Below are 27950 nucleotides of genomic sequence, written 5' to 3' on the forward strand. Positions count from 1 at the left end.
CCTCAGCGCAGAGCGGGGTGCCCGCAGTGGGGACAGGCTGGGGGACCCCAAACCCAGCTGGTGACCCCATTGGGCCCCCAAAAACGGGAAGGAGGAGGGGGTGTGTGAGCACCCGGAGATGTCTCTCGGGGGATGGAAGAACATTCCCGAGCCCCCCGGGCGCGCGGGGGTCCTGCTGCCGGCTCCATCCCTTCCCAAATCCCATCCCAATCCCAGCCCCACCCCCGGCCCCGCCCCTGGCCCCGCCCGGCTCCGGCTCGGCTCCGCTCGGTGCGCGGCTCCCGGGGGTCCCGGCCCATGGCGGGGCGCTGAGCCCCCCGACCCCCAGCACCACCGGGGCCGCCGCCCCCCCTGGACCATGCGCTGGGGGGGCTTCCTCCTGCTCTGCCTGCTCCGCGGGGCGCTGGGCGCAGGTAGGGCCGGGGGGGCGGCGGGAGAGCTCGGGGGGGACGCCGGCAGTGGGGTGCAGGGGGGTCCCGGCTGCAGGGGGGTCCCGGCCCTGCCGTGGGGGGCTGCCCGGGGGTCCCGGGGGTCTGTGTGCCCGCCGGTGCGGTGCTTTGGGGGTGTCTCGGTGCCCCCCCGAGCCCGCAGGTGCTTGTCCCGCTGTGCCCCACGGCAGGCTGCGCCCACCCGCGTTGTGGGGCCGGCTGTGGGGGTCCCGCTCCCCTCCCCGTGCTCCCCCAGCCCCGGCATCTCCGCAGCCAAGATGGGGGGCGCGGACCCCCGATCAGTGCTGGGCAGCATGGGGCAGAGCGGGGGGGCTGTGTCTCGGCGCCCCCACGCAGGATCCCCCCACCCGCGGCACCCCACGGCTCGGCCGGCGCTGCTCGGGCTGGGGGTGCAGCCACGCGCGGAGATTTTGGGGTGCTTTTGGGGGGCTCCGTGGGACACCCCAGTCCTCCCCGCAGTGGCGAGGGCTCTGCCTCCCCCGTGCCCCCCAGGGATGGCCAGCGTGACCCCCAAGCACCTTCTGGCCGCGGGCAGGGGTTGCGTCCAGCCCAGTCCAGCCCAGCCCAGTCCAGCCCAGCCCAGCCCAGCCCGGCTCCCCCCTGCCTCAGTTTCCCCTCCCGGAGATCGGGAACAGCAAGCAGCGCCGGGATAGCCCCGGGAGCTCGTCAGGCAGCAATTAGCCATCAGCTCCCCGGGGTGACGGTGGGACCCCCTCCCCGGGGCGGGGGGAGCAGCCTGCGGCCCCCCCGGGGCTGTGCTGTGTCCCTGCCTGGGGACAGACGTGTCCCGGCTGTGTCCCTGCCCGTGGGCGAGCGCCTGCCGTCCCCACCGCCTCCGCCCGCGCCGAGCTGCCAGAAACCTCCTGATTCTCTGCAGATTTGGTCCCAAATGGCTTTTTTATCCTCCTCCCCGCACCCAAACCATGTTTCCTGCCCCCGCTCCCTCCACGGGGCTGGGGAGACGTGTCTGCAGGGGGGGAGGGAATTCCTTTTGCATGCTCGGAATGTCCCCAGACCCCCGGACCCCAACCCAGCCCGGCGGAGGGGACACGGCTGGGGACATCGAGGACACGGCCACACCGGTGCAGCTTCCCCCTCGCCGGGATCTCGCTGCTGCCTGCGGGGGTTGCCTTTTGTGGGTGTTTTTCCCAGCTGTCCCCCCCGGCCGGGGCGGTTGTCACCTGTCCCCGCACCTGCAGCCACCCCGGCCCGGAGAGACCCTTCCCCACACCTCCACCCCGCGGTGACACCGCTGAGCGAGGCTGAGACCCCTCAAACCTCGTGTCACAGAGCCAGAAAGGGGTCACGGCTGACCCCCAGCCCGCTGTGTCCCCCCAGGACGCCCCCCCGGGAGCGAGGGCCGGAGGGCTCGGGACACGTCCGAGGGGACCCGCATCAGCCAGGACCTGGTGGGCGGCAGCCTGGCCATCGACACCCTGCCGGCCAACGAGACCCGCATCGTGGTGAGTTGGGGACACCCCGGACCCCGTCAGAGCTGTCCCCAGGCTGGCTCCGGCTCCGTGCGGATCCCACATCCCATGGGATAATTCCAGCCCGGCAGAGCGCTGGGATCGCCCCACCCCGCGCTGGAAATCCCGGGGTGCCTCGCCGTGCGGGTGCCACGTGGGGACAACGCCGCTGTCGCCTGCTGCCGGTGCCGAGGGGGCTGTGCGGGAACGGGGTGTCCTCTCTTCTCGTGTCACCGCTAACGAGCTGCGGTGTCACCTCCTGGGACAGCTCCCTCGGCTCTCCCAGCCCGGCTGTGCCTAATTAGCCGCCCTCAATTAGCTCGCGGTTATTTGCGGCGGGGCCGCGGCTCCCTCGGTGGCTGGGGGGGTTCCCTCATCGTGGGGGGTTTGGTGGCCGGGGACTCGTCCCGGTGATTTTAGTGGCCCTTGTGACACTGTATTCAGGGGACAAACAGCCCTGGCTGCTCCCGCTCTGCCCAGCTCACCCATCGGGCACGGAGTGGAGCCACAAACCAGCAAAGTCCCGATGTGGAAGTGTTTAAAAATACCCCAAACCAGCCCAAAACCGCCGCTGGCCATTTGGAGATGCTGGGCAACCGCAGGGAGGGTGTGACGGTGCTCGTGGTTCCCCGGAGGGAAAACCAGCAATTTCCTGGGGTTTTGGGATCTGCGCTGGGATTGGGGCCGCGGGAAAGGTCGCAGGTGCATCTCTCACCCTGTCCCACCTCCAGGAGGTGAGATCCCAGGCTCTGGAAAGGTTTTCCCCCCCGAAATATTCCGGATTTGGGGTGCGGAGAGGCAGCTCGGAGCCCAAAGGGTGAAGCTCTGCTCCCTCCCCGCGCTCTGCCCCACTTATCCCCGCGTCCCAGAGCTCCCCTCTCCGAATTGCTGCCGCAACCAGAACAAGGTGAGGGATTAGAACATCCCAGTGAGTCAGCGATGAGCTCAGGAGCGCGGCAGCCACATCCTCTGCCGCTCCCGGATGGCTCGGAGCGCTTCGGGAAAGCACCGTGGGGACGAGGGGACGCGGCAGGGTTTGTCATTTGTCACCCAGCAGCGGCCTGTCACCCCATCCCGGGGGTTTCCGTGTGCTGGGACGCAGCAGACGCCACCACGGTGCCTCAGTTTCCCCAGCCGTAGGGAAGGGAGGGCTCTGGGGTTCATCAGAGCAAAAAGGGGTTGTGATTCCCACAAATTACAGAAAAAACAGGGTTGTAATTCCCACAAATCACAGAAAAACCAGGGTTATAATTCCCACAAAGAAGAGCTGGGGAAGGTTGAGAAGGGCAACAACTCTCCCTAAACTTCGCTGGAGCAGGGAAAAACACAAGTTACAGGATTTTTCTGACAGTTTTATTCCATCCCGAGCTGACTGCTCCTTCCAGGCACTGGAATTAGTGCGCAGGGAGTGGGGTTGGGACAGGGTCTGGGGGAAGATGCAGGGAGTCAGAGGGGGTTTTGGGGTGATCAGAGAGGGTTCTGGGGTTCAGAGGGGCTTCTGGGGTCAAGGGGGTTCTGGGGGTGTCCGAGGCAGTCTTGGGGTCATAGGGGCTGGAGGTCAGAGGGGGTTTTGGGGGTCAGAGGGGGTTTTAGGGTCATAGGGGCTGGAGGTCAGAGGGGGTTTTGGGGGGTCAGAGAGGATTCGGAGAGGGTCAGAAGGGATTGGGGGGGTCAGAGGCGGCTGGGGGTCAGCGGGGCCGGGCAGCAGCCGCGCGGCGGATGGGGACAAGCGGCGAGCGTGGCCGAGTGCCAGGCGCTGGCACGGAGCGTCGGAGCTGCGCTTTCCCAAGGAAAATGAAGATATTTCCCGTCCCCCCCGCCTCGGTGTGAAGCGGCCTCCCCTGACAGGCGATGGCTCCCAGCTGTGTGTCCATCCGGCCGGCCATTCCCGGCACTGCCCTGCCGCTGTCCCCAGCGGGTCCCTGGTCACTCTGGAGTGGCTGCTGGCTGGGCTGGCACCCGGGCCGTGCTCGGCTCAGCATGGACAGGGGGTTCAGGGGTGCTGCTGGTGGCTCGGGGGGACATTTGGGGTCCCTCTCGGGGTGAGAACGAAGTGGGAGCTGCTTCCCCCAACAGAGCCAGACCTCATTACCTGCTCCGGGGGTGTCACCCTGGAGGGGACCCCGATCCCTGCTCTCCCCACAGACCCAGACCCCATTCCCTGCCCCATTCCCCGCTCTGGGGTGTCACCCTGGAGCGGATCCCGATCCCTGCTCCCCCATCCTCACCCCGCGCCTCCCCCGAGCTGCTCCTCTCGAGGTTAATCATTTCCTCCAGGCTGTTAGCTCCGCTCGCAGAGGTCACTCCAGCTGCGCGCCTCTGGATTGGGGTTGTTTCTTCCCGGGAAAGCTGCCCGTGCCGTGCCGTGCCGAGCTCTCTCGTGACTCACGGCTCTGCTCGCTGCCCTCGCTGTCCCGTGGGATTCCTTCTCCAGCTGCTCCGCATGCCCCGCTGGCTCTGCCGGGGTGGGTTTATCCGCGCTGGGTTTATCCGCGCTGGGTTTGTCCGCGCTGGGTTTATCCACGCTGGGTTTATCCGCGCTGGGTTTGTCCGCGCTGGGTTTATCCACGCTGGGTTTATCCGCGCTGGGTTTATCCGCGCTGGGTTTATCCGCGTTGGGTTTATCCGCGCTGGGTTCATCCCTGCTCTGTGCCGGGAACACATCCCAGCTGCTCGGGGCTTTCCCATCCCCGCGGAGCGCTCGGGGTCACCTCATTCCGTCATTGCCTGTCCCCTGTGTCACCCCATTCTGTGATTCCCTGTCCCCTGGGTCATCTCGTTCCATGATTCCCTGTCCCCTGTGTCCCTCCATTCTGTGATTCCCTGTCCCTTGTGTCCCTCCATTCCATCATTCCCTGTCCCCATGTCCCTCCATTCCATGATTCCCTGTCCCCCATGTCCCTCCATTCTGTCATTCCCTGTCCCCATGTCCCTTCATCCTGTGACTCCCTGTCCCCAATGTCACTCCATTCCACTATTCCCTGTCCCACATGTCCCTCCATTCTGCCATTCCCTGCCCCGTGTCACCCCATTCTGTGACTCCCTGTCCCCTATGTCCCTCCATTCCACCATTCCCTGTCCCCTGTCCCTCCCGGTGGCCGCAGGAGGACAACCACAGCTACTACGTGTCGCGGATCTATGGCCCGGGGGACGCGCGGCGCAGGGCACTCTGGGTGGACATGGCTGCGGCCAACAGGAGCCAAGTGAAGATCCACGGGATCCTGTCCAACACGCACCGGCAGGCCTCGGTGAGCCCCGGGCTGTCCCCGTGTCCCCATGCCCAGCAGGGATGTCCCAGATGCAGCAATGTCCCTGTGGCAGGCTTGGGAAGTTGCAGGATTTGGAAGGGTTTGTGTCCCATAGTCACTCTAGGGATGGAGGACCTTGCAGGATGCTGCTGCCACCCCTCTCCCACCCCAATCCTATCCCTGCTCCATCCCTACTCTATCTCTACTCCATCCCAATCCCACCCCATTCCCATCCCTCTCCCATCTCTCTCCCACCCCAATGCTATCCGAGCTCCCACCCCACTCCCACCCCAGATCCCATCCCACTCCCATTCCACTCGCATCCAAATCCCACTCCATTCCCATCCCTCTCCCATGTCTCTCCCACCCCAATCCTATCCAAGCTCCCATCCCACTCCTCTCCCACCCCTCTTGATCCTTCTCCCATCCCAATCCCATCCCTGCTCCATCCTGACTCCATCTCTGCTCCCATCCCTTTCCCATCCCTCTCCCACCCCAATCCCACTCCTCTCCCACCCCAATCCCACTCCTCTCCCATCCCAATCCCACCCCTCCAAGCACACTCCGAGCTCCCCACATTCCCAGCTGGTGTTTCCCGAGGACTGACTGTGGTTCTCACCTCGTTTTCTCCCCACATTGCAGAGGATTGTCCTCTCCTTTGATTTCCCTTTCTACGGCCACCTCCTGCGGCAGGTCACCATAGCGACGGGCGGTGAGTCGGGATGGGATTGGGATTGGGATTGGGGATGGGATGGATTGGGATGGGATGGGATGGGATAAAACAACCAAACCAAAAAAAAAAAAAAAACCAAAAAACCAAAAAAAAAACAAACAACCAAAAAACCAATGGGATTGGGATGGGATGGATTGGGATGGGATGGGATGGGATGGGATGAGATGGGGGTTGTCACAGACGCTCGGAGGAAATCTGGGTAGCAAAAGGGTCGGGTGAGGTGGGCAGGGTTTTAATTCTCATTAAAATCAACATCCAACATACAATCCTAACACCGAGCACCAAAAACAGCTTAACTAAACAGAAGAAAAACTTTCCCACCCTAAATATCCCAACACAACACAAAAAGCCAAATCACACACAATCCACCCCTAGAACCCTCACCACCATCACAACGCAAACACCTCACTATAACTTTCCTTTAAAAACATAGTGGGGTTTTTATTAAATACTCATTTTTCCCATCATTTCCTCCCAAAGGGAGGTCGGGAGGGTGCTGGGGTGAGCAGGGGCAGCGTGGGGTTGAAACCTCTTCCTGCTCAGGTTTCATCTTCGTTGGGGACGTCATCCACCGCATGCTGACGGCCACCCAGTACATCGCCCCGCTGATGGCCAACTTCAACCCCAGCTACTCCCGCAACTCCACCGTGCAGTACCTGGACAACGGTGAGTCCAGCCCTGGCCACTCCCTGCCGCTCCAGCCGGGCACAGCTGGGCTCTCCAGGGCGCCTGGAGGGGCTGTGGGGTGTGGGGAGGAGGATCAGGGTGGAGGTTTAAGGATTTTTAGCTTTTATTCTTCATGCGTCTGTAGGTTTGGTGTAGCTCTAGGCTTAATATAAAATCTCTGTTCTCAGCACCTTTAGCCAAAACAATTCCTCTGAATGGAAATCCAAGGATGATGGAAAACCCCCAGAGCAGCAAAACCCAAACCCTCAGCCTCATCTGATGCCTTAAAGATTTTTAGTTTTTATTCTTCATGTGTCTGTAGGTTTGGTGAAGTTCTGGGCTACAAAATAAAATCTCTGTTCTCAGCACCTTCAGCCAGAACAATTCCTCCGAATGGAAATCCAAGGACACTTTGCTGCCTCAGAGCCCCAAAATATGGAAGAAACAGTGAATTTGGGGCAGCAGGTTTGGAGTGGTTGACATCATCACCTGAGGGTGTGATTGGAGAATTAATGCTCAAAATGCTAAATAGACAGAACTTATAAAGGTGAAGATCTCATGAAGATCTCGTGAAGATCTCGTGAAGATCTCGTGAAGATCTCGTGAAAATCTCATGACCCAAAGTCCATTTCTGGCTGTAGCCTCACAAGGGGCTTTGGTTGCCCTGAATGTACCTAAAGGCATAATATTTTGATAAATTTATCTGCTTTTTATTCTCCCAACCTCATCTCTGTTTCAGGTAAGCCTGTTTAGGCACCAGGGGCAGCAGGGGATGTTCAGCCCTGCTCAGGGTGATGCCTTGATGGGTTTACCTAAAACAGAGGATAGACAAGGTTAAGGGAATAAAAATATTAATTTATTGAAGGCCTTCAGGTGCATTTAGGGCAGACAAAGTCCACTCGAGGGGCTACACCCAAAAATGGACAACAGATCACGAGTTTTTCATTCTTTATAAGTTTTGTCCATTTGCATATCTGGGGTTAATCCTCCAATTACAGCTTCAGGTGCTGATGTCAATTACTCCAAGTTTGCTCCCCCAATTAATTCACTGCTGTTTACATATTTTGAGACAGTGAGGAGTCCTTGAAGTTTTGATCTTAGAGAGGAATTGTTTTGGCTAAAAATGAGAGAACAGCAGCTCAGCACCCTGTATGGAGCCCAGAGTTACACATTAAAAACCACATGATTACAGATACTGTAAAAATATGAAAAATATTTCAAAAATATTTTTCTATGAAAAATATAGAAGCTGAAATCCTAAGGCATCGAGGTGGTCAGGGATGGTTTGCTCTGCTCCTGGTGAAGTGGTGGAGGTTGGGGATGAGATGGAGGTTAGGATGAGGTGGAGATTGGGGATGAGATGGAGGTTGGGGGTGAGATGGAGGTTGGGATGAGATGACAATGGGGATGAGATGGAGGTTGGGATGAGGTGGAGATTGGGGATGAGATGGAGGTCGGGGGTGAGATGGAGGTTGGGATGAGATGGAGGTTGGGATGAGATGGAGGTTGGGGATGAGATGGAGGTTAGGGGATGAGATGGAGGTTGGGGAGGAGATGGAGGTTAGGGAATGAGGTGGACAATGGGGATGAGATGGAGGTTGGGGGATGAGATGGAGGTTGGGGATGAGATGGAGATTAGGGGATGAGATGGAGGTTGGAGGATGAGGTGGACATTGGGGGATGAGATGATAATGGGGGATGAGATGACAATGGGGATGAGATGGAGGTTGGGGATGAGATGGAGGTTGGGATGAGATGACAATGGGGATGAGATGGAGGCTCACAGACAGGACAGGACAGGCCAGGCTGGTGACACGAGGAGCCAGGGCAGGGCTGACCAGCTCTGCTGCCCCACAGGGACAGTGTTCGTGGTGCAGTGGGACAAGGTTTATCTCCAGGGCAAGGAGGACTTGGGCAGCTTCACCTTCCAGGCCGCTCTGCACAGCAGCGGGAGGATCGTCTTTGGCTACAAGGAGGTGAGAGAGGCTCTGATGGGACAGCAGAGTCCCCTCGGGGGTCCCTGCGGGTCTGGGAAGGGGGATGGACATTCCGGGTGGCCTCGGGGCAGGGCTGGCGTTGTCACACCCTCTGTCCCGGCGCAGATCCCGGTGCCGGTGCTGCAGATCAGTGCCACCCAGCACCCCGTCAAGGCTGGGCTCTCCGACGCCTTCATGATCCTCAATCCCGCTCCCGACGTGCCTGGTGAGTCCCTGCCAGGCTGATCCCGCCGCGAGAGGGGTGGGAGAGGGGAGGGATCCTCGGTTTTGGGCACCTCGGGAGGTGAGGATGCTCTGCTGGGATTGCCGGGGAGGTGTTTGGGGTTTGTCTGCCCCTCTTGCTCCCCATGCATCCTTTTTGGGATCCCTTTTTGGGATCCATCCTCCTCTGGTGCATCTCCCCAGAGCCTCCTCCTCTGGCTGGGGCTTGTCCAGTTCTTCTTGTCCAGTTCCTCTTGTCCAGTTCCTCTTGTCCAGTTCCTCTTGCCCAGCTCAGAATCTCCACCAGCAGCCAAGCTCTTCCCTGATTCCCAGCCGATGGGGAGGAGGGAAAAATCCAATTCTTCCTCCATTCCAAACGGAGCCGCGGATGGCCGAGAGGCTCGGGGGGTGTGGGGCGGGGATGGGATGGGAGGTTTGTGGGGTCAGCAGCCACCCCAAAGCACACCAGGGATCTGTCCCTGCACCAGCAGGACATTCCCACATCCACGTTCATGTTTTTTCCCAGTTTGCCCTGAGCTGAGCCCGGGCTGAGCTCCCCAAAAAGGCCCTTCCAGCCTCTGCAGTCACGAGGATCCCAACCCCGCTCCTCCCTCCCGGCTTTTCCCTGTTATTCCCGGAGCTGCCATCTGGCCCTGGTTTATTTATTCCCGGTTCCCAGCGGTTTGGGGAAGAGCTGCGGCCGGGCCGGGCGGTTCCTCCCCTCCCTCCCTCCATCCCCGCGGCATTCCCGAGCCTCCGGGCTGCGGGGGAGAGGAAACGGGCAGGGAAAAGCCTGGTGGGGTGGAGAAGCAGGAGCTGGAGGGATGGAGAGGAGGGGAGGATGCTCCTCCTGCTCATCCTCTCCTTCCCGAGCGCGGATTTTCGGGAAGGTGCCAGCGGAGCATCCGGGCTGTGTCACCGTCCCGACCCCGGGACAGACCCCGCTGGGCCCCGGGAGGAAGGGCAGGGGGAAGGAAAGGGGCACAGCCCGAGGGAGGTGGGGCAGGAGGGGTTTTTTTGGGGGGAAGAGGCTGCGGGAGCCGCGGGGAAGCTCCGTGAGGCGCCGTGAGTCAGAGGAGAGCGATGTTTGTTTGGAGTTTGTTCGGAGAGGGGCAGGGCTGGGACACGAGAGGAGCCTCCGGCCGGGGAGAGGAGAGGAGCTCAGAGAGCCCCGAGATCCTCCGGGCAGGGCAGGAGAGAATCTGTGCCCTGGCAGGGCAGGAAAGGGGAATCTGTGCCCTGGCGGGGCAGGAAAGGGGAATCTGTGCCCTGGCGGGGCAGGAAAGGGGAATCTGTGCCCTGGCAGGGCAGGAAAGGGGGATGTGTGCCCTGGCACCTCCTGGCAGGGCAGGAAAATGGAATCTGTGCCCTGGCACCTCCTGGCAGGGCAGGAAAGGGGAATCTGTGCCTTTGCAGGGCAGGAGAGGGAAATCTGTGCCCTGGCACCTCCTGGCAGTGCGGGAAAGGGGAATCTGTGTCCTGGCAGAGCAGGAAAGAGGAGGAAATGTGTGCCTTGGCAGCCCCCGGCAGGGCAGGAGAGAGAATCTGTGCCCCGGAAGGGGAGGAGGGGAGAATCTGTGCCCCAACATCCCAGCACAGCCCGGCAGAGCAGAGAGGGGAATCTGCACCCTGGCAGGGCAGAAGAGGGAAATCTGTGTCCTGACAGAGCAGGAGAGGGGAATCTGTGCCCTGGCAGAGCAAGAAAGGTGAGGGAATGTGTGCCCTAGCACTTCCTGGAAGGCCAGGAGAGGAAAATCTGTGCCCTGGTAGAGCAGGAAAGGGCAATCTGTGTCCTGACAGGGCAGGAAAGGGAAATCTGTGCCCTGGCAGCTCCGGACAGAGCAGGAGAGGAGAATCTGCGCACTGGTAGAGCAGGAAAGGGGAATCTGTGCCTTGGCATCCCCCGGCAGGGCAGGACAGAGGATCTGTGCCCTGGCAGAGCAGAATAGGGAATCTATCTGTCCTGGCATCCTCCAGAAAGGGCAGGAAAGGAGAATCTGTGCCCCAGCAGGGCAGGAGAGGGAAATCTGTGTCCTGACAGGGCAGGAAAGGAGAATCTGTGCCCCAACATCCCCAGCACATCCCGGCAGAGCACAAGAGGGAATCTCTCCTGGCATCCCCATCTCCTCCCAGCCCTTCTCCAGCAGGAACAGCCCGCACAGCCGCGGTCACCGTCACCTCTCAGCATGTCCCCAAGCCCCCCAGCCCCGGGTGGCGCTCAGCCCTCGGCAGGAGGGTTTGTTCCCAGCCTAACTCGGGCTCCCTTGCAGAGTCGCGGCGCCGGACGATCTACGAGTACCACCGCGTGGAGCTGGACACCAGCAGGATCACCAACCTGAGCGCCGTGGAGTTCACCCCGCTGCCCAGTGAGTCCCACAGAGCCCTTCCCGCCCGGAATTCCCCAAAAAAAACCCCTAAAAACCTAAAATTCCCTGCCTAAAAACCACACCAGACTCCGATTTGCAGCCGGAGGGAGCAGCTGAGGCAAGTCCAGGGGGTGCTGGTGATGCCTTGAGTTTATCTAGAGCAATGGCTAGGGGATAAAAAGGGAATAAAAAGAGAATAAAAAGGGAATAAAAAAGGGAATAAAGGGAATAAAAAGCAGCTGGATGTATTGAAAGCCTTCAGGTGCATTTAGAGCAATCCCAGCCCACCCAAAATGGATAGTGAGTCACGAGTTTTCCATACTTTATAAGTTTTTTATAAAGTCAGGAGTTTTTCGTACTTTATAAGTTTTGTCCATTTGCATATTGAGGTTTAATCCTCCAATTTCAGCTTCAGGTGATGAAGTTAATTACCCCAAGTTTGCTCCCCCAATTAATTTGTTGTTTAAATATTTTGGGGCTCTGAGACAGCGAGGTATCCTTGAGTTTGGAGCTCAGAGAGGAATTGTTTTGTCTAAAAATGAGAGAACAGCAGCTCAGCACCCTGTACGGAGCCCAGAGTTATACATCAAAAACCACAGGATTACAGACAAACATAGAAGCTAAAATCCTGAGGCATCTCTAGCAGGATGATCCCACCCACCTCGAGGCTTTTGGGATCCGTTCGGGAGGGATGAGGTCAGCCCGGAGCAGCTCAGCCCTGTCCTGCTGTCCCCAGGCTGCGGCTGAGCCTCTCCCCCATCCAGCCCTGCCTGGGCGGATCTGCTCGGAATCAACCTCAGCCGGCAGAAATCGCATTCTTTACAACACAGGCCGAGCTGAGAAAGGAGAGATCTGCAGGAAAATCCTCTTTTTTCTCTGCTCGGTGCCACCAGAAAGAGCCAGGGACGGTGATTCCAGCCCTGGGCAGCACCCCAGCCCAGCCCTGCTCACCCTCCCTGCCTCCCTCCCAGCTCTCCCCACCCGAAATTCCCTTTTTTTTCCCCCCACACTCCACGATTTCTCCGCACACCGGTTCGCTCCGGGTCTGTCCACAAGACATTCCCGACGCCCCCGCGCTCCGCCGGGATTCCGGGGAGGTGCCGGAGGGTCCGTTCGGAGCGAGAGCAGAGCAGATCCACCCCGAAATCCGGGCTGGGAGCGAATCTGCCGCGGAGACACCGAGGAGATGCACTGAACGCTGTCCCTCGGGGGGTTTGGTGACAATTTTAGCAGCAGCAGGCAGGTTAGAGCAGGCAGAACATAAATAATCGTTCTGCAGGATTCTGGGGTTTTTTTTTCTCCTAGAGGTTTTGTTGTTTTTGGGTTTTTTTGGGTTTTTTTGGTTTTTTTTTTCTGTTTTTCCCCCAGCAGCTCAGGGAGGGAGATCTGCAGAGGAGCTACAGAGAGCCAGACTCTGCTTTTCCTTCTGGGGTTTGGATTTTTTAGGGTTTTTTTGGGTCAGAAGGGATGGATTTAGGCTTTGCCTTCTACTCCAGGGGTCTGAATTTGCTCCTTGCCTTGGGGAAAATTCGGAGTGGAGGCTACTGGAGAGTGTGGGAAGGTAGCCCAGGGCTGGGGGAGCTTGCCCAGGTGCCAGGGGCAGAGCAGGGATGTCCCAGGGATGTCCCAGGTGGGGTGGGGACACTGCTGTCCCCGAGCAGGACATGATCCTGTGGTGCTCCACCTCAAAAAAATCCTCAAAAGTCCTCAAAAAATCCTCAAAATAATTCCTCCAAAAATCCTCAAAAAAATCCTCAAAAATTCTCAAAAAAATCCGAAAAAGTCTCCAAAAAATCCGAAAAAATCCTCAAAAAAGCCTCAAAAATCCTCAAGAAAGTAAAAAAAAAAACCTCAAAAAAATCCTCAAAAATCCTCAAAAAAAAATCCTCAATAATCCTCCAAACATTCTCAAAAAATCCTCAAAAATTCTCTAAAAAATCCTCAAAAAATCCTCAAAAAATCCTAAAAATCCTAAAAATCCTCAAAAAATCCTCAAAATCCTCAAAATCCTCAAAATCCTCAAAAAATCCTCCAAAAATCCTCACAATCAAAAATCCTCAAAAAATCCTCAAAAAATCCTCAAAATCTCAAAATCCTCAAAAATCCTCAAAAAATCCTCAAAATCTCCCAAAATCCTCAAAAATCAAAATCATCCAAAATCAAAATCCTCAAAAAAATCCTCAAAAAATCTCAAAATCCAAAAATCTCAAAATAAAATCCTCAAAAAAATCCTCCCAAAATCTCAAAATCCTCAAAAATCTCAAAATAAAATCCTAAAAAATCCTCCAAAATCTCAAAAAATCCTCCAAAAAATCTCAAAATCCTAAAAATCCAAAAATCCCAAAAAATCCTCAAAAATCCTCAAAAATCTCAAAAATAAAAAAATCCTGAAAAAATCCTCAAAAAATCCCCAAAAAATCCTCAAAAAATCCTCAAAAAAATCCTCAAAAATCCTCAAAAAAATCCTCAAAAAATCCTCAAAAAAATCCTCAAAAATCCTCCAAAAAATCCTCAAAAATCCTCAAAAATCATCCAAAAAATCCAAAATCCTCAAAAAAAATCCTCAAAAAATCCTCAAAAATCATCAAAAATCCTCAAAAAATCCTCAAAAATCCTCAAAAAAATCCTCCAAAAAATCCTCAAAAAATCCTCAAAAAAATCCTCAAAAATCCTCAAAAAATCCTCAAAAATCCTCCAAAAAATCCTCAAAAAAATCCTCCAAAAAATCCTCAAAAATCCTCAAAAAAATCCTCAAAAAATCCTCAAAAAATCCTCAAAAAAATCCTCAAAAATCCTCAAGAAAGTAAAAAAAAATCCTGAAAAAATCCTCAAAAATCCGCAAAAAAAATCCTCAAAAATCCTCAAAAATCCTCAAAAATCCTCAAAAAAATCCTCAAAAATCCTCAAAAAAATCCTCAAAAATCCTCAAAAAAATCCTCCAAAAAATCGTCAAAAATCCTCAAAAAATCCTCAAAAAAATCCTCAAAAATCCTCAAAAATCCTCAAAAGTCCTCAAAAATCCTCAAAAAAATCCTCAAAAATCCTCAAAAAATCCTCAAAAATCCTCAAAAAATTCTCAAAAAAATCCTCAAAAATCCTCAAAAAATCCTCAAAAATCCTCAAAAAATCCTCAAAAATCCTCAAAAAATCCTCAAAAAATCCTCAAAAATCCTCAAAAAATCCTCCAAAAAATCCTCAAAAATCCTCCAAAAATCCTCAAAAATCCTCAAAAAAATCCTCAAAAATCCTCAAAAAATCCTCACAAAAATCCTCAAAAAAATCCTCAAAAAAATCCTCAAAATCCCCAAAATCCTCAAAATCCTCAAAATCTCCAAAAATCCTCAAAATCCTCAAAAAATCCCCAAAAATCCTCAAAATCCCAAAATCCTCCAAAAATCCTCAAAAATCCTCAAAAAAAATCCTCAAAAAATCCTCAAAAATCCTAAAAAAAATCCTCAAAAAATCCTCAAAAAATCCTCAAAAATCCTCCAAAAATCCTCCAAAAATCATCCAAAATCCTCAAAAAAATCCCCAAAAATCCTCAAAAAATCCTTAAAAATCCTCAAAAATCCTCAAAAATTCGTTTGAATTCCCAGTAAAATGCAATGGAAAGTTTCCCACTGGACCCATCCTGCTGGGAAGGAACTGTCCCTTCATTTTCTGGCAGTTGGACACTCGTGGTCAGTGGCCACAGCTGCCCACAGCTGGGCCCTGGCAGATGTTAACATCTGGAGCCTCTCCCCTGTCTCTTTTGCAGCCTGCCTGCAGCACAGGAGCTGTGAGGTGTGTGTGAGCTCGGAGCTGACCTTCAACTGCAGCTGGTGCCACGTCCTGCAGAGGTATTGTCACCAACTCCCTGTCACCTCCTCCCTCCGCGGCGCCGCGGTTGTGTCTCTGTCGATTCCTGGTTTATTTTTTATTATTTCCCCCATTTTAAAGTCATTTTTTTGGGGTGGTGAGGTGCTGCTCTCAGTCCCACAGCCACGCTGAAGGCTGATCTCTGGTTCCAAGCTGCTGAAAGGACACGTTTTTGGGGGTTTTTGGGGATTTTTGGGACAGGCTGGGACCTGAGGCAGGACTCACATTGCTGCCTGTGAGGTAAAGAATGACAGAAACTTGTCCTGACTGGGCTGGGGTGAGGGGGAGGTGTGGGGCAGGGGGGGTGGCAGGGGGAAGGACAGCAGGGAGGGGACAGGGACAGGGAGGGGACAGAGTTAGGGAAGGGACAGAGCTGGCGAGGGGACAGAGCCAGGGAGGTGACAGAGTCAGGGAAGGGACAGAGCCAGGGAGGGGACAGAGCTGGTGAGGGGACAGAGCCAGGGAGGTGACAGAGCCAGGGAAGGGAGAGGGCCAGGGAAGGGACAGGGACAGGGACAGGGACAGGGACAGGGAGGTGACAAGGGCAGGGAGGTGACAGGGCCAAGGAGGTGTCAAGGCCAGGGAAGGGACAGAGCCAGGGAAGGGACAGGGACAGGGCGGTGACAGAGTCAGCAAGGTGACAAGGCCAGGGAGGTGACAGAGTCAGGGAAGGGACAGAGCTGGTGAGGGGACAGAGCCAGGGAGGTGACAATGCCAGCAAGATGACAGTCAGGGACACTCCTCATGTGGGATCCCTTTCCTGCCAGGGCTCAGACCCAGAAAATGTGCTTTTTTAGGGGATGAGTGCAGCCTGTGGCTCTGGATGAGAGCAGATCATGGCTCTGATCAGTGCAGATCATGGCTCTGGGTGAGTGCAGATTGTGGCTCTGGATGAGTGCAGATCATGGCTCTGGCTGAGTGCAGATCATGGCTCTGGCTGAGTGCAGATCATGGCTCTGATGATTGCAGACTGAGGCTCTGGCTGAGTGCAGATCATGGCTCTGATGAGAGCAGATCATGGCTCTGATGATTGCAGACTGAGGCTCTGATGAGTGCAGACTGTAGCTCTGGCTCTGCTCTCCTGCAGCTTCTGCAGAGGATATTTTAATGAGGTTGTGCTGAAGGATTTATTGGGAGCTGGCGGCAGGGGAGAGAACCCAGAAACACAGATCTGTGCCGGGAAACCCTGCTGGCCCGGGAGGGATCCTGGCAGCCCCCTGCTGCCGGTGGGGAGGGGACCCTATAGCCACCCTACAGCCACCCTAAAACCACCCTAAAGCTACACTGAGACACCCCGAGCCACCCTCAGCCACCCTAAAGCCACCCTGAGTCACCCTAAAGCCACACTGAGACACCCTAAAGCCACTCTGAGCCATCCTGAGCCACCCTAAAGCCATCCTGAGCCACTGTGAGCCACCCTAAAGCCACCCTGAGCCACCCTAAGCCACCCTAAAGCCACCCTGCGCAACCCTGAGCCATCTTACAGCCACCCTGAGCCATCCTAAAGCCACCCTGAGCCACCCTAAGGCCACCCTAAAACCACCCTGAGCCACCCTGAGCCACCCTAGAGCCACTCTAAGTCACCCTAAAGCCATCCTGATCTACCCTAAAGCCACCCTACAGCTACCCTGAGCCACCCTCAGCCACCCTAAAGCCACCCTGAGTCACCCTGAGCCACCCTAAAGCCACCCTAAAGCCACCCTAAAGCCATCCTAAAGCCACCCTGAGCCACCTTACAGCCACACTGAGCCATCCTGAGCCATCCTACAGCCACCCTGAGTCACCCTAAAGCCACCCTGAGCCACCCTGAGCCATCCTTAGCCACCCTGAGCCACCCTGAGCCACCCTGAGCCATCCTAGAGCCACCCTGAGTCACTCTGAGCCACCCTAAAGCCACCCTGAGCCACCCTAAAGCCACCCTGAGCCACCCTGAGCCACCCTGGGCCATTCTGAGCCATCCTAAAGCCACCCTGAGCCAGGACAGTGGCATCTGTCAATGACAGTGGCTCAGTGGTGGCTTCAGAGCAGGGAGTGGGACATTCAGAGTGGATTTGGGAACAAAACTCGAGCCTGGGGTGCAGAGGGTTGGTTTGGGCTGGTTTGGGTTCAAACCCTTCATGGTTCTGCTGGTGTAAATGTTGGACCTCCCCTTTTTCACCCTCCAAAATCCCAGTTCCTGTTGCTGCTGATGCCTTGATGGGTTTAGCTAAAACAGAGGCTGGACAAGGTTAAAAGAATAAAAAGCAGATTAATTTATCGAAGACTTTCAGGTGCATTTAGGGCAAAGTCCACTCGAGGGGCTACACCCAAAATGGACAGCAGGGCAGGAGTTTTTCATTCTTTATAAGTTTTTTATAAAGTCAGGAGTTTTTCATACTTTATAAGTTTTTTACAAAGTCAGGAGTTTTCCATACTTTATAAGTTTTTTATAAAGTCAGGAGTTTTTCATACTTTATAACTTTTGTCCATTTGCATGTTGAGGTTCAATCCTCCAATTTCAGCTTCAGGTGATGAAGTTAATTACTCCAAATTTGCTCCCCACAATTAATTCACTGCTGTTTACATCTCTTGGGCTCTGAGACAGTGAGGTGTCCTCGAGTTTTGGGCTTAGAGAGGAATTGTTTTGTCTAAAAATGAGAGAACAGCAGCTCAGCACCCTGTGTGGAGCCCAGAGTTGTACATTAAAAACTACAGGATTACAGATAAATTAAAAATACAGATCTAAAATCCTAAACCAGCAGCTGTTTGCTCTTCTCCCTGGTGACACCTTGGCCACCTCCCCCATCCCTGGGGACACTGCAGCTCCCAGATGGGAATTCTGGTGGCAGGAAGGTGCTGGGAATGGTGCTCTGGCTGGAGCAGAACATCACTGCCACCTCTGGCACTTCCCCCAGGCTGCTCCTGCCGAGCCCACAGCACCTTCCCAAACCCTCCCCGGGCTGCAATCCCAACCCAGAGCCCTCCCAGCTCTCTCCCAAACACCACAATTTGTATTTTCACCTCTCCCGACCCCATAACTGTGCCAGGAGCTGAGCTTGGAGCAAACAGCTCAGCAGCAGCTGCAGCTCCTCTGCAGTTCCTCCTTCCCCTGCTCAGAATTGGGTGAATCCACATTTGGTTGGGATTCTCCTCCTCCCCGAGCTTTTCCCGAGGCCAGAGAGCTCTCCATGCCCTGCTCCTGCAGGGAATTCTCGGCCTGGAGCTCTCCTGATGTCATCTGCAGCTCCTGCAGTGTTTTTCCTGTGCAGATGTTGCTGGAAGGAGCCCAGAGAGCCTCGTGGAGGCTTCGCCTGGCGCTGAGTCCGGGAGTGGAAACTCCAACTCAGCCCTGCTGTTCTCCTGCTTTTCCCTCTGCTTTGCCCCTGGAGAAGCTCTGCTGAGCCTTTTTCCCCCAAGTGGAGGGGAATTGTGGGGTTTTTCCAGCACAGCTGGGTGGAAACCCAACATCCCTGGATGTAATTCAGGATATCACCCTGTTATTCCAAATATCCACATCCCTGGATGTAATTCAGGATATCACCCTGTTATTCCAAATATTCACACCCTGGAAATAATCCTGGATATCACCCTGTTATTCCAAATATTCACACCCTGGATGTAATTCATCCTGTTATTGCAAATATCCACATCCCTGGAAAGAATCCTGGATATCACCCTGTTATTCCAAATATCTACACCCTGGATGTAATTCACCCTTTTATTCCAAATATCCACATCCCTGGATGTAATTCATCCTGTTATTGCAAATATCCACATCCCTGGATGTAATTTAGGATATCACCCTGTTATTCCAAATATCCACACCCTGGATGTAATTCACCCTTTTATTCCAAATATCCATATCCCTGGAAAGAATCCTGGATATCACCTAGGATGATTATTATTTGAACATAATTATTATTATATAACATTATATATGACATTATTAATAATTATATAACAATAATTATTATATAACATTATTATTATTATTATAACATAATAATTATTTGGAATAATTATGTTATTCCAAATATCCACATCCCTGGATATAATCCTGGATATCACCCAGGATCATTATTATTTTAACAAAATTATTATTATAACATACTTATTATTATATAACATTATATATAAGATTATTAGTAACTATATAACAATAATTATTATATAACATCATAATTATTATTATTATTATTATTATTATTATTTGGAATAATTATGTTATTCAAATATCCACATCCCTGGATATAATCCTGGATATCACCCAGGATTATTATTATTTTAACATAATTATTATTATAACATAATTATTATTCTATAACATTATATATGACATTATTAATAATTACATAGAAGTAATTATTGTATAATATTATTATTATAACATAATTATTATTTGTAATAATAATAATAATAATAATGTTATTCCAAATATCCACACTCTGTATATAATCCTGGACATCACCCTGTTATCCCAAATATCCAGCAGGGCAGGATTTGGGATTTCTGGGGGCTTTGGGATCACCACCCTGGTTAACCCTGCTTTCCCCCAGGTGCTCCAGCGGCTTCGATCGCTACAGGGAGGAGTGGTTATCCTATGGCTGCGGCCAGGTGAGCCTGGGGATCCTCCTGGAGGCAGGGAATGCTGCTGAGCTGCGGGAAAATCCCATTTCCAGCTCAGAAAATGGGTGTTCATCTCCTCCTGACCTGTGGGGTTCTGGAGCAGACTGAGCATCCCTTGGGATATCCCTTTGTTCCCTTTAGACATCCCTTGGGATATCCCTTTGTTCCCTTTTAGATATTCCTTTATTTCCTTTGGATTTCTCTTTGTTCCCTTTTAGATATTCCTTTATTTCCTTTGGATTTCCCTTTTTTTCCCTTTCAGATGTTTTGGATTTCCCTGTGGATTTCCCTTGTTTCCCTTTAGGTAACCCTGCATTCCTTTCAGGCACCCCTTTAGATATCCCTTTATTCCCTTTGGGATATTCCTTGGGATATTCCTTTATTCCCTTTATTTATTCCCTTTATTCCCTTTATTTATTCCTTTTATTCCCTTTATTCCCTTGGGATATTCTCTTATTTCTGATTTCCTTGTTCCCTTTAGATATTCCTTTATTTCCTTTGGATTTCCCTTTGGGTTTCCCATTTTTCCCTTTAGGTAACCCTGTATTCCTTTCAGGCACACCTGAATCCCTTTATTCCCCTTACTCCCTCTATTCCCTTTACTCCCTTCATTCCCTGCATTCCCTTTATTCCCTTTTATTCCTTTTATTCCCTGTATTCCTTTTATTCCCATTATTCCCTATTATTCCCTCAATTCCCATTATTCCTCTATCCCCTGTATTCCCTTTATTCCCATTATTCCCCTTACTCCCTGTATTCCCTGTATTCCCTTTATTCCCATTATTCCCATTATTCCCTCTATCCCCTACATTCCCTTCATTCCCTTTATTCCCTACATTCCCATTATTCCCTTTATTCCCTTTATTCCCTGTATTCCTTTTATTCCCTTCATTCCCTTTATTCCCATTATTCCCTTCATTCCCTTCATTCCATTTATTCCCATTATTCCCATTATTCCCCTTACTCCCTCTATTCCCTTTACTCCCTTCATTCCCTGCATTCCCTTTATTCCCTGTATTCCTTTTATTCCTTTTATTCCCTGTATTCCTTTTATTCCCATTATTCCCATTATTCCCTGTATTCCCATTATTCCCTCTATCCCCTACATTCCCTTTATTCCCTGTATTCCTTTTATTCCCTGTATTCCCTGTATTCCCTTTATTCCTTCTATTCCCTTTATTCCCTTTATTCCCTTTATTCCCTTTATTCCCTTTATTCCCTTTATTCCCATTATTCCCATTATTCCCTTTATTCCCTTTATTCCCTTTATTCCCATTATTACCTGTATTCCCCTTACTCCCTGTATTCCCTTTATTCCCTTTTATTCACTGTATTCCCATTATTTCCATTATTCCCATTATTCCCATTATTCCCTCTATCCCCTACATTCCCTTCATTCCCTTTATTCCCTATATTCCCTTTATTTCCTTTATTCCCTTTATTCCCTTTCTTCCCTTTATTCTCTTTATTCCCTTTTTCCCTTTATTCCCATTTTTCCCTCTATCCCCTACATTCCCTTCATTCCCTTTATTCCCTACATTTCCTTTATTCCCTGTATTCCTTTTATTCCCTTTATTCCTGTTATTCCCTTTATTCCCGTTATTCCCATTATTCCTGTTATCCCGTTATCCCATTATTCCATTATTCCATTATCCCATTATTCCATTATTCCCGTTATCCCGTTATCCCATTATTCCCGTTATTCCCGTTATCCCGTTATCCCGTTATTCCCGTTATCCCATTATCCCGTTATCCCATTATTCCATTATTCCCATATTCCCGTTATCCCGTTATTCCCGTTATCCCGTTATTCCCGTTATCCCGTTATTCCATTATTCCCGTTATCCCATTATCCCGTTATCCCATATTCCCGTTATCCCATTATCCCGTTATCCCCGTTATCCCGTTATTCCCGCTATCCCGTTATTCCCGTTATTCCCGTTATCCCATATTCCCGTTATCCCATTATCCCATTATCCCGTTATTCCCGTTATCCCATATTCCCGTTATCCCGCTCCCACCCCAGCAGGATCCCCGTTGGGACATTTCGGGATTCTCCTCCCTCCCTGTGACTCTTACTCACCCTCGCTGTCCTCTGGAGCTCACAGATCCACGCTGGACAAACTCCTCGGCTGCAGCCCAACATCTGCTTCTGCTTTGCCCTCTGCTCTTTTTAAATTTATGATTTTTTTCCTTTTTGTTTTTTTCCCCTTTTTTAAATTTGGTTTGGGATTTTGTTGTGGTTGTTTGCTTTGGGTTTGATTTTTTCGTTTGTTTGCTTGTTTGGGGCTTTTGTTTGTTTGAGGATTTTTGTTTGTTTGAGGTTTTTTGCTTGTTTGGTTTATTTTTTGGTTTATTTTTTTAGTTTAGTTTGGGGTTTTTTTGTTTTATTTTTCTTTGATTTGTTGTTTTGCTTTGGGATTTTTTTTGTGGTTTGGGGTTTTTTTAGGTTGGTTTTTCTTTGTTTTGTTTTGGGTTTTTTGGGGTTTTTTTGTTTGTTTTGTCTGGGGTTTTTTTTTTGTTTGTTTGCTGGATTGTGTTTGTTTGTTTATTTGGGTTTTTTGGGGTTTTTTAGTGGTTTTATCCTTTTTTCTCACTGAAAACTCCACTTTATTCCCCATCAACCAGAGGGCTGAGTGAGGGAAACGGAGGCCACCAGAGCCACGAGGTCACCAGACCCTCATGGTGTCACCAGACATGGTGTCACCAGACCCTCATGAGGTCACCAGACATGGTGTCACCAGACCCTCATGGTGTCACCCAGAGCTGCACTAATCTCAGGCTCTAGGATTTCCCAGCTCATCCTACTGAAGCTCTTCCCAAATTTCCTCTTCTTCTCCAACCCCTGGGTCCCTCCTGGACCTTGTCCCCCTTGTCCCCCTTGTCCCCCTTGTCCCCCTTGTCCCCCTTGTCCCCTCTGGGTTTGGACCTCAGCCTGGGCAGCTCAGCCCTCCTGGAATTCCCGCTGGAGGAAAATTGGGAAAAATCCCCTCAAATTCCCTGTTTTCTTTCCTCAGTCGGACGAAAGGACCTGCGAGGATCTGGCGGAGGGAGGACACTACTCGGCAGCCCCGGACAGCTCCGTGTCACCGCAGGCTGAGGATGTCACCTCCCCCACGGCGTCACTCTTCATCGACAGCCTCACCACCGAAGGTGGGTGCAGGAGGAGAGCCCAGGCACTGATCCCAGGGGGGGTGACCCCAAATCCTGATCCCTGGAAAGGTGACCCCAAATCCTGATCCTGATCTCTGGGCAGGTGACCCCAAACTCCCTGGTGATTGTCCTTGGAAAGGTGACCCCAAACCCTGACCCTGATCCCTGGAAAGATGACCCCAATCTCTGACCCTGATCCCTGGACAGGTGACCCCAAACCCTGATCCTGATGCCTCATGGGTGACCCCAAATTCCGTGGTGATTGTCCCTTGACAGGTGACCCCAAACCCTGACCCTGATCCCTGGAAAAGTGACCCCAAATCCTGACCCTGATCCCTGGACAGCCCCAATTTTTGGATCCACACCCTCCCCACCCCTCCAGCTCCCAGAGCTGCTCCTGCTGCCCAGCCTGAATCCCCAGCCCCTGCTGCTGCCAGGGAATTCCCGAGCCAAGGGAATTCAGGATTGGGATTCCCAATTCAGCGATGTGGAACCCATGGAGAGACAAATCCCTGTCAGACAGATCCTTGTTCTCCCAGAACGAGGCGAGGAATGGATTTTGGGACATCCAAAACACCCACGGTGTGACTAACATCCCGTGGATTTATTTGGGATTGATGGCTGCAAATCCCACAGGCTGAACAAGTGGAATTTTCTCATTTATGGATCAAGCCTCGCCCTGGGAATGATCCTTTTCCCTGGATATTTGTGCTCCAGGTGCCACCTCAGGGAAGGGAAACCACAACCCACAAAGTGCTGTCACTGTGGTTTTCCAAACACCCAAATTCCCAAATTCCCTTTTCCACAGAGATCCCAAACTGTCCAGAAATCCCACCCAGAGGGACAGAATCAGGTGGGAAACACTAGAATATCACAGAAAACTCCTAACTTTATTTTTTTCCCTCATTTTCTCCTCCCAGACGACACAAAACTCAACCAGTTTGCGGCAGGAGAAGGTAAGACCTTCACCCCCTCTCTGCCTGCTGCGGGGATCCCAAATTTCCCTGGATTTGGGAGCTTTGCAGGGAGCAAGGAGTGATCCAGCTGGAATTCCTGCTGTCCTCTCCCTGCTCAGTGCCTTTCCAGGCAGGGAGAAGAGAGCTGGGAATGCTCTGTTTTCCCAGTTTTCCACTTTTCCCTTTAATCCCTCTGGGGACAGAGAGGGTTTGATGGCAGAGGATTGGGACAGAGCTCTGGAGGAAATAATAAAAAACAAATAAATCAATCCTGGAGGAAATCCAGGCTCCTTTTGGGGCGTTTCAGATCAATGAGGAGCACCTGGACTCCACTTGGATCCACTTTTCCCTTTGATCCCATTTTGATCCACTTTTCCATTTAATCCCATTTTGATCCACTTTTCCATTTAATCCCACTTGGATCCACTTTTCCATTTAATCCCATTTTGATCCTCTTTTCCCTTTAATCCCATTTTGATCCATTTTTCCATTTAATCCCATTTGGATCCATTTTTCCATTTAATCCCATTTGGATCCACTTTTCCCTTTAATCCCATTTTGATCCACTTTTCCATTTAATCCCACTTGGATCCACTTTTCCATTTAATCCCATTTTGATCCACTTTTCCCTTTAATCCCATTTTGATCCACTTTTCCATTTGATCCCATTTTGATCCACTTTTCCATTTGATCCCATTTTGATCCACTTTTCCATTTAATCCCATTTTGATCCACTTTTCCATTTGATCCCATTTTGATCCACTTTTCCATTTAATCCCATTTTGATCCACTTTTCCATTTAATCCCACTTGGATCCACTTTTCCATTTAATCCCATTTGGATCCACTTTTCCCACTCATCCCTGCTGTGCCAACTCAAGCAATTTTCTCTTTCCACATAATTCCCTTCATTTCCAATATTTCCACAGACACAAATCTTATTTTTTTTTCCTTTGAATTTCCCCAGCTGGGACTTGAAAAACAGTAAAATCCAACCAGGAATTGTCCTTTTTTCCCCCTCTCTGCTTTTCCCTCCCCATTCCCAGAAATCCTGGCTCAATCCCAATCTTTCCATCAGCCCCAAACTGCTGCTGCCTCACTAATTCCAGAGGGCTGGAAGGCTCCATCCCCTTTTTCCTGGAATTCCTGTTCCTCAAGGGCAGAGCAGGAAGTTCAGCTGGCAGGATGGAAACCTTTGAAATCCCTGTTGTTCCCAAATTTTAGCCAAATTTCTCCCCAAATTGGATTTTTTTTTTAAATAATCACCTCCACCCTCTGTGCCTGAGTGATGCCTGAGCAGGGATTGCCTGAAGGAGAAGCCAGACAAAATTGGGAAAATAAAAAATCAGATAAATTTATTTAAAATGCCTTTAAGGTGCATTCAGGGCTCACAAAGCCTATTTAAAAGGCTACACCCCAAAATGGACAATGAATCACGAGATCTTCACATTTTATAAGTTCTGTCTCATTAACACATTGAGCATTAATCATCCAATTACACCTTCAGCTGATGAGGTTAATTACCCCAAATTTGCTCTCCCAGCTCAGTTTTTTCCACATTTTGGAATGTGGATGTGATGCCTGAGCAGGGATTACCTGAAGGAGAGGCCAGAGAAAATTGGGAAAATAAAAAAGCAGATTAATTTATTTAAAATGCCTTTAAGGTGCATTCAGAGCACACAAAGCCCATTTAAAAGGCTACACCCCAAAATGGACAATGAATCACGAGATCTTCACATTTTATAAGTTCTGTCTCATTAACACATTGAGCATTAATCATCCAATTACACCTTCAGCTGATGAGGTTAATTACCCCAAATTTGCTCTCCCAGCTCAGTTTTTTCCACATTTTAAAGCCGAGGCAGCGAAATTCCCTTGGATTTTCCAACTGAGAGCAACATTTTGGCCAAAATAAAAAAGATATTTTTTTTCCAAAATAAAAAAGAGATTTTTTTTTTTCCAAAATAAAAAAGAGATTTTTAGCATTTTAGGAATCATAGAACCACACAGCAAAATTACAGATATACAAAAAATAAAAGCTAAAAACCCTTCAGGCTGAGCTGGATCTGTTTTTTTCCCCCAGGAATTGCGAGCAGCTTTCCCTCCCGGAGCTCAGGCGCTGCCGTTCCCACGGGAAGCATGGTTGGGATCGCGGTGGCAGTGCTGCTGCTGGCTGCCATCATCCTGGCTGTCATTTACATCAGCAGCCACCCCACATCCGCTGCTGCCCTCTTCTTCATCGAGGTGAGGGAGAGCTGCACCCTTCTGGGTTCTGCCAGTCCCAAATCCCAAATAAATCCCAAATCCCAAATAAATGCCAACCCAAATAAATCCCAAATCCCAAATAAATGCCAAACCCGAATCCCAAATCCCAAAATCCCAAACCAGAATCCCAAATAAATCCCAAACCCCACAAACCCAAACTCAACCCCAAACCAAACCAAACCCAAATCCCAAATCCCAAACCCCAAATCCCCAAATCCCAAATCCCAAACCCCAAGTCCCAAATCCCAAACCCCAAATCCCAAACATCCCAAATATCCCAAACCCCAAACACCCCAAACACCAAATCCCAAACCCCAAAATCCTAAACCCCAAACCCCCCAAAACCCCAAATCCCAAACCCCAAATCCCAAACCCCAAACCCCAAACATCCCAAATCCCAAACCCCAAATCCTAAATATCCCAAACCCAAACATCCCAAACCCCAAATCCCAAACCCCAAATCCCAAACCCCAAACCCCCAAAATCCCCAAACCCCAAATCCCAAAATCCCAAATCCCAATAACCCCAAACACCCCAAAATCCCAAATCCCAAACCCCAAATCCCAAATCCCAAACCCCAAATCCCAAATCCCAAAATCCCAAATCCCAAAACCCCAAAATCCCAAAATCCCAAAATCCCAAATCCCAAATCCCAAACACCCCAAAATCCCAAATCCCAAACACGCCAAACCCCAAAACCCCAAACCCCAAATCCCAAACCCCAAAATCCCAAACCCCAAACCCCAAACCCCAAACCCCAAAATCCCAAAACCCCAAAATCTCAAAATCCCTAAATCCCAAACCCCAAATCCCCCAAATCCCTCAAACACCCCAAAACCCCCAAACCCCAACTCCCAAACCCCAAACCCAAACCCCAAACCCCAAACCCAAACCCAAACCCAAAACCAAACCCAAAACCCCAAATCCCAAACCCCAAATCCCCCAAACCCCAAATCCCAAATCCCAAATCCCCCAAATCCCAAACCCCAAACCCCTTTGGATATTCCCTTTAGATATCCCTTTATTCCCTTTAGATTCACCTGTGGATATCAGTTTATCCCACTGAAAATTCCCTTTATTCCTATATAATGGAGCAAGGGAAGCTCCATCCCCACCCCATTTGGGGCTCAGCGGGATCACCTCATCCCAAAAAACCCTTTGGAAAGCTCCAAACCGCCTTTCCAAATCCCAAATCCCAAATGTTCAACCCTCCAACCCCCACACTGACCGTTCCAGTCTCCCAGGATCCATTTTCCTCGTTTTTGGGAAAATGAATTTTTTCCCCAAATTTGGGATTTGGGATGAATTCCCTGATTTGGGATTTGGGGTGAATTCCCTGGGATTTGGGGTGAATTCCCTGGGATTTGGGATGAATTCCCTGGGATTTGGGATGAATTCCCTGATTTGGGATTTGGGATGAATTCCCTGGGATTTGGGGTGAATTCCCTGGGATTTGGGGTGAATTCCCTGAGTCGGGATTTGGGATGAATTCCCTGGGATTTGGGGTGAATTCCCTGGGATTTGGGATGAATTCCCTGGGATTTGGGGTGAAATCCCTGATTTGGGATTTGGGGTGAATTCCCTGGGATTTGGGATGAATTCCCTGGGATTTGGGGTGAATTCCCTGATTTGGGATTTGGGGTGAATTCCCCGATTCAGGATTTGGGATGAATTCTCCGATTCGGGATTTGGGGTGAATTCCCTGGGATTTGGGATGAATTCCCCGATTCGGGATTTGGGATGAATTCCCTGAATTCCCTGAATTCCCAGCCCCTCACTGTCCCCTCTCTCTGTCCCCAGCGAAGGCCACACCGCTGGCCGGCCATGAAATTCCGGAATCGCTCCAACGGCGCTTCCTACGCCGAGGTGGAGGCAGCCAGCCAGGAGAAGGAGGGATTCGTGGAGGCTGAGCAGTGCTGAGCGCTTCTCCCCAGGAATCCCAAAAAACCCCGAGGAAAGAATCCCGAGGAATCCTGAGGAATCCC

The 27950-nt window shown here is 51.3% G+C and overlaps 1 protein-coding gene across 1 annotated transcript; it reads left to right on the top strand.

Annotated features, from left to right (window-relative positions):
• Positions 1 to 239: 239 nt before the first annotated feature.
• Positions 240 to 27950, top strand: PLXDC1 (plexin domain containing 1). The gene is made up of 14 exons (XM_085083425.1): positions 240 to 413; positions 1788 to 1912; positions 5023 to 5166; positions 5809 to 5878; positions 6443 to 6565; positions 8423 to 8541; positions 8668 to 8767; positions 11034 to 11129; positions 14887 to 14968; positions 19523 to 19580; positions 22610 to 22745; positions 23666 to 23701; positions 25784 to 25944; positions 27766 to 27950. The coding sequence occupies exons 1-14, from the start codon at positions 359 to 361 to the stop codon at positions 27883 to 27885; spliced, it is 1425 nt and encodes a 474-aa protein (XP_084939551.1). The 5' UTR covers positions 240 to 358; the 3' UTR covers positions 27886 to 27950.

The sequence above is a fragment of the Lichenostomus cassidix genome, chromosome 27 (genome assembly GCF_008360975.1).
Source record: "Lichenostomus cassidix isolate B80296 chromosome 27, HeHo_3.0, whole genome shotgun sequence".
NCBI lineage: Eukaryota > Metazoa > Chordata > Aves > Passeriformes > Meliphagidae > Lichenostomus > Lichenostomus cassidix.

Bases quoted from the DNA above. Each gene is read 5' to 3' on its own strand.
- PLXDC1 (XM_085083425.1), top strand. From the start codon at position 359: ATGCGCTGGGGGGGCTTCCTCCTGCTCTGCCTGCTCCGCGGGGCGCTG. The intron at 1,913-5,022 runs GTGAGTTGGGGA...CGGTGGCCGCAG, and splicing joins CCAACGAGACCCGCATCGTG to GAGGACAACCACAGCTACTA. The intron at 11,130-14,886 runs GTGAGTCCCACA...TCTCTTTTGCAG, and splicing joins GGAGTTCACCCCGCTGCCCA to CCTGCCTGCAGCACAGGAGC.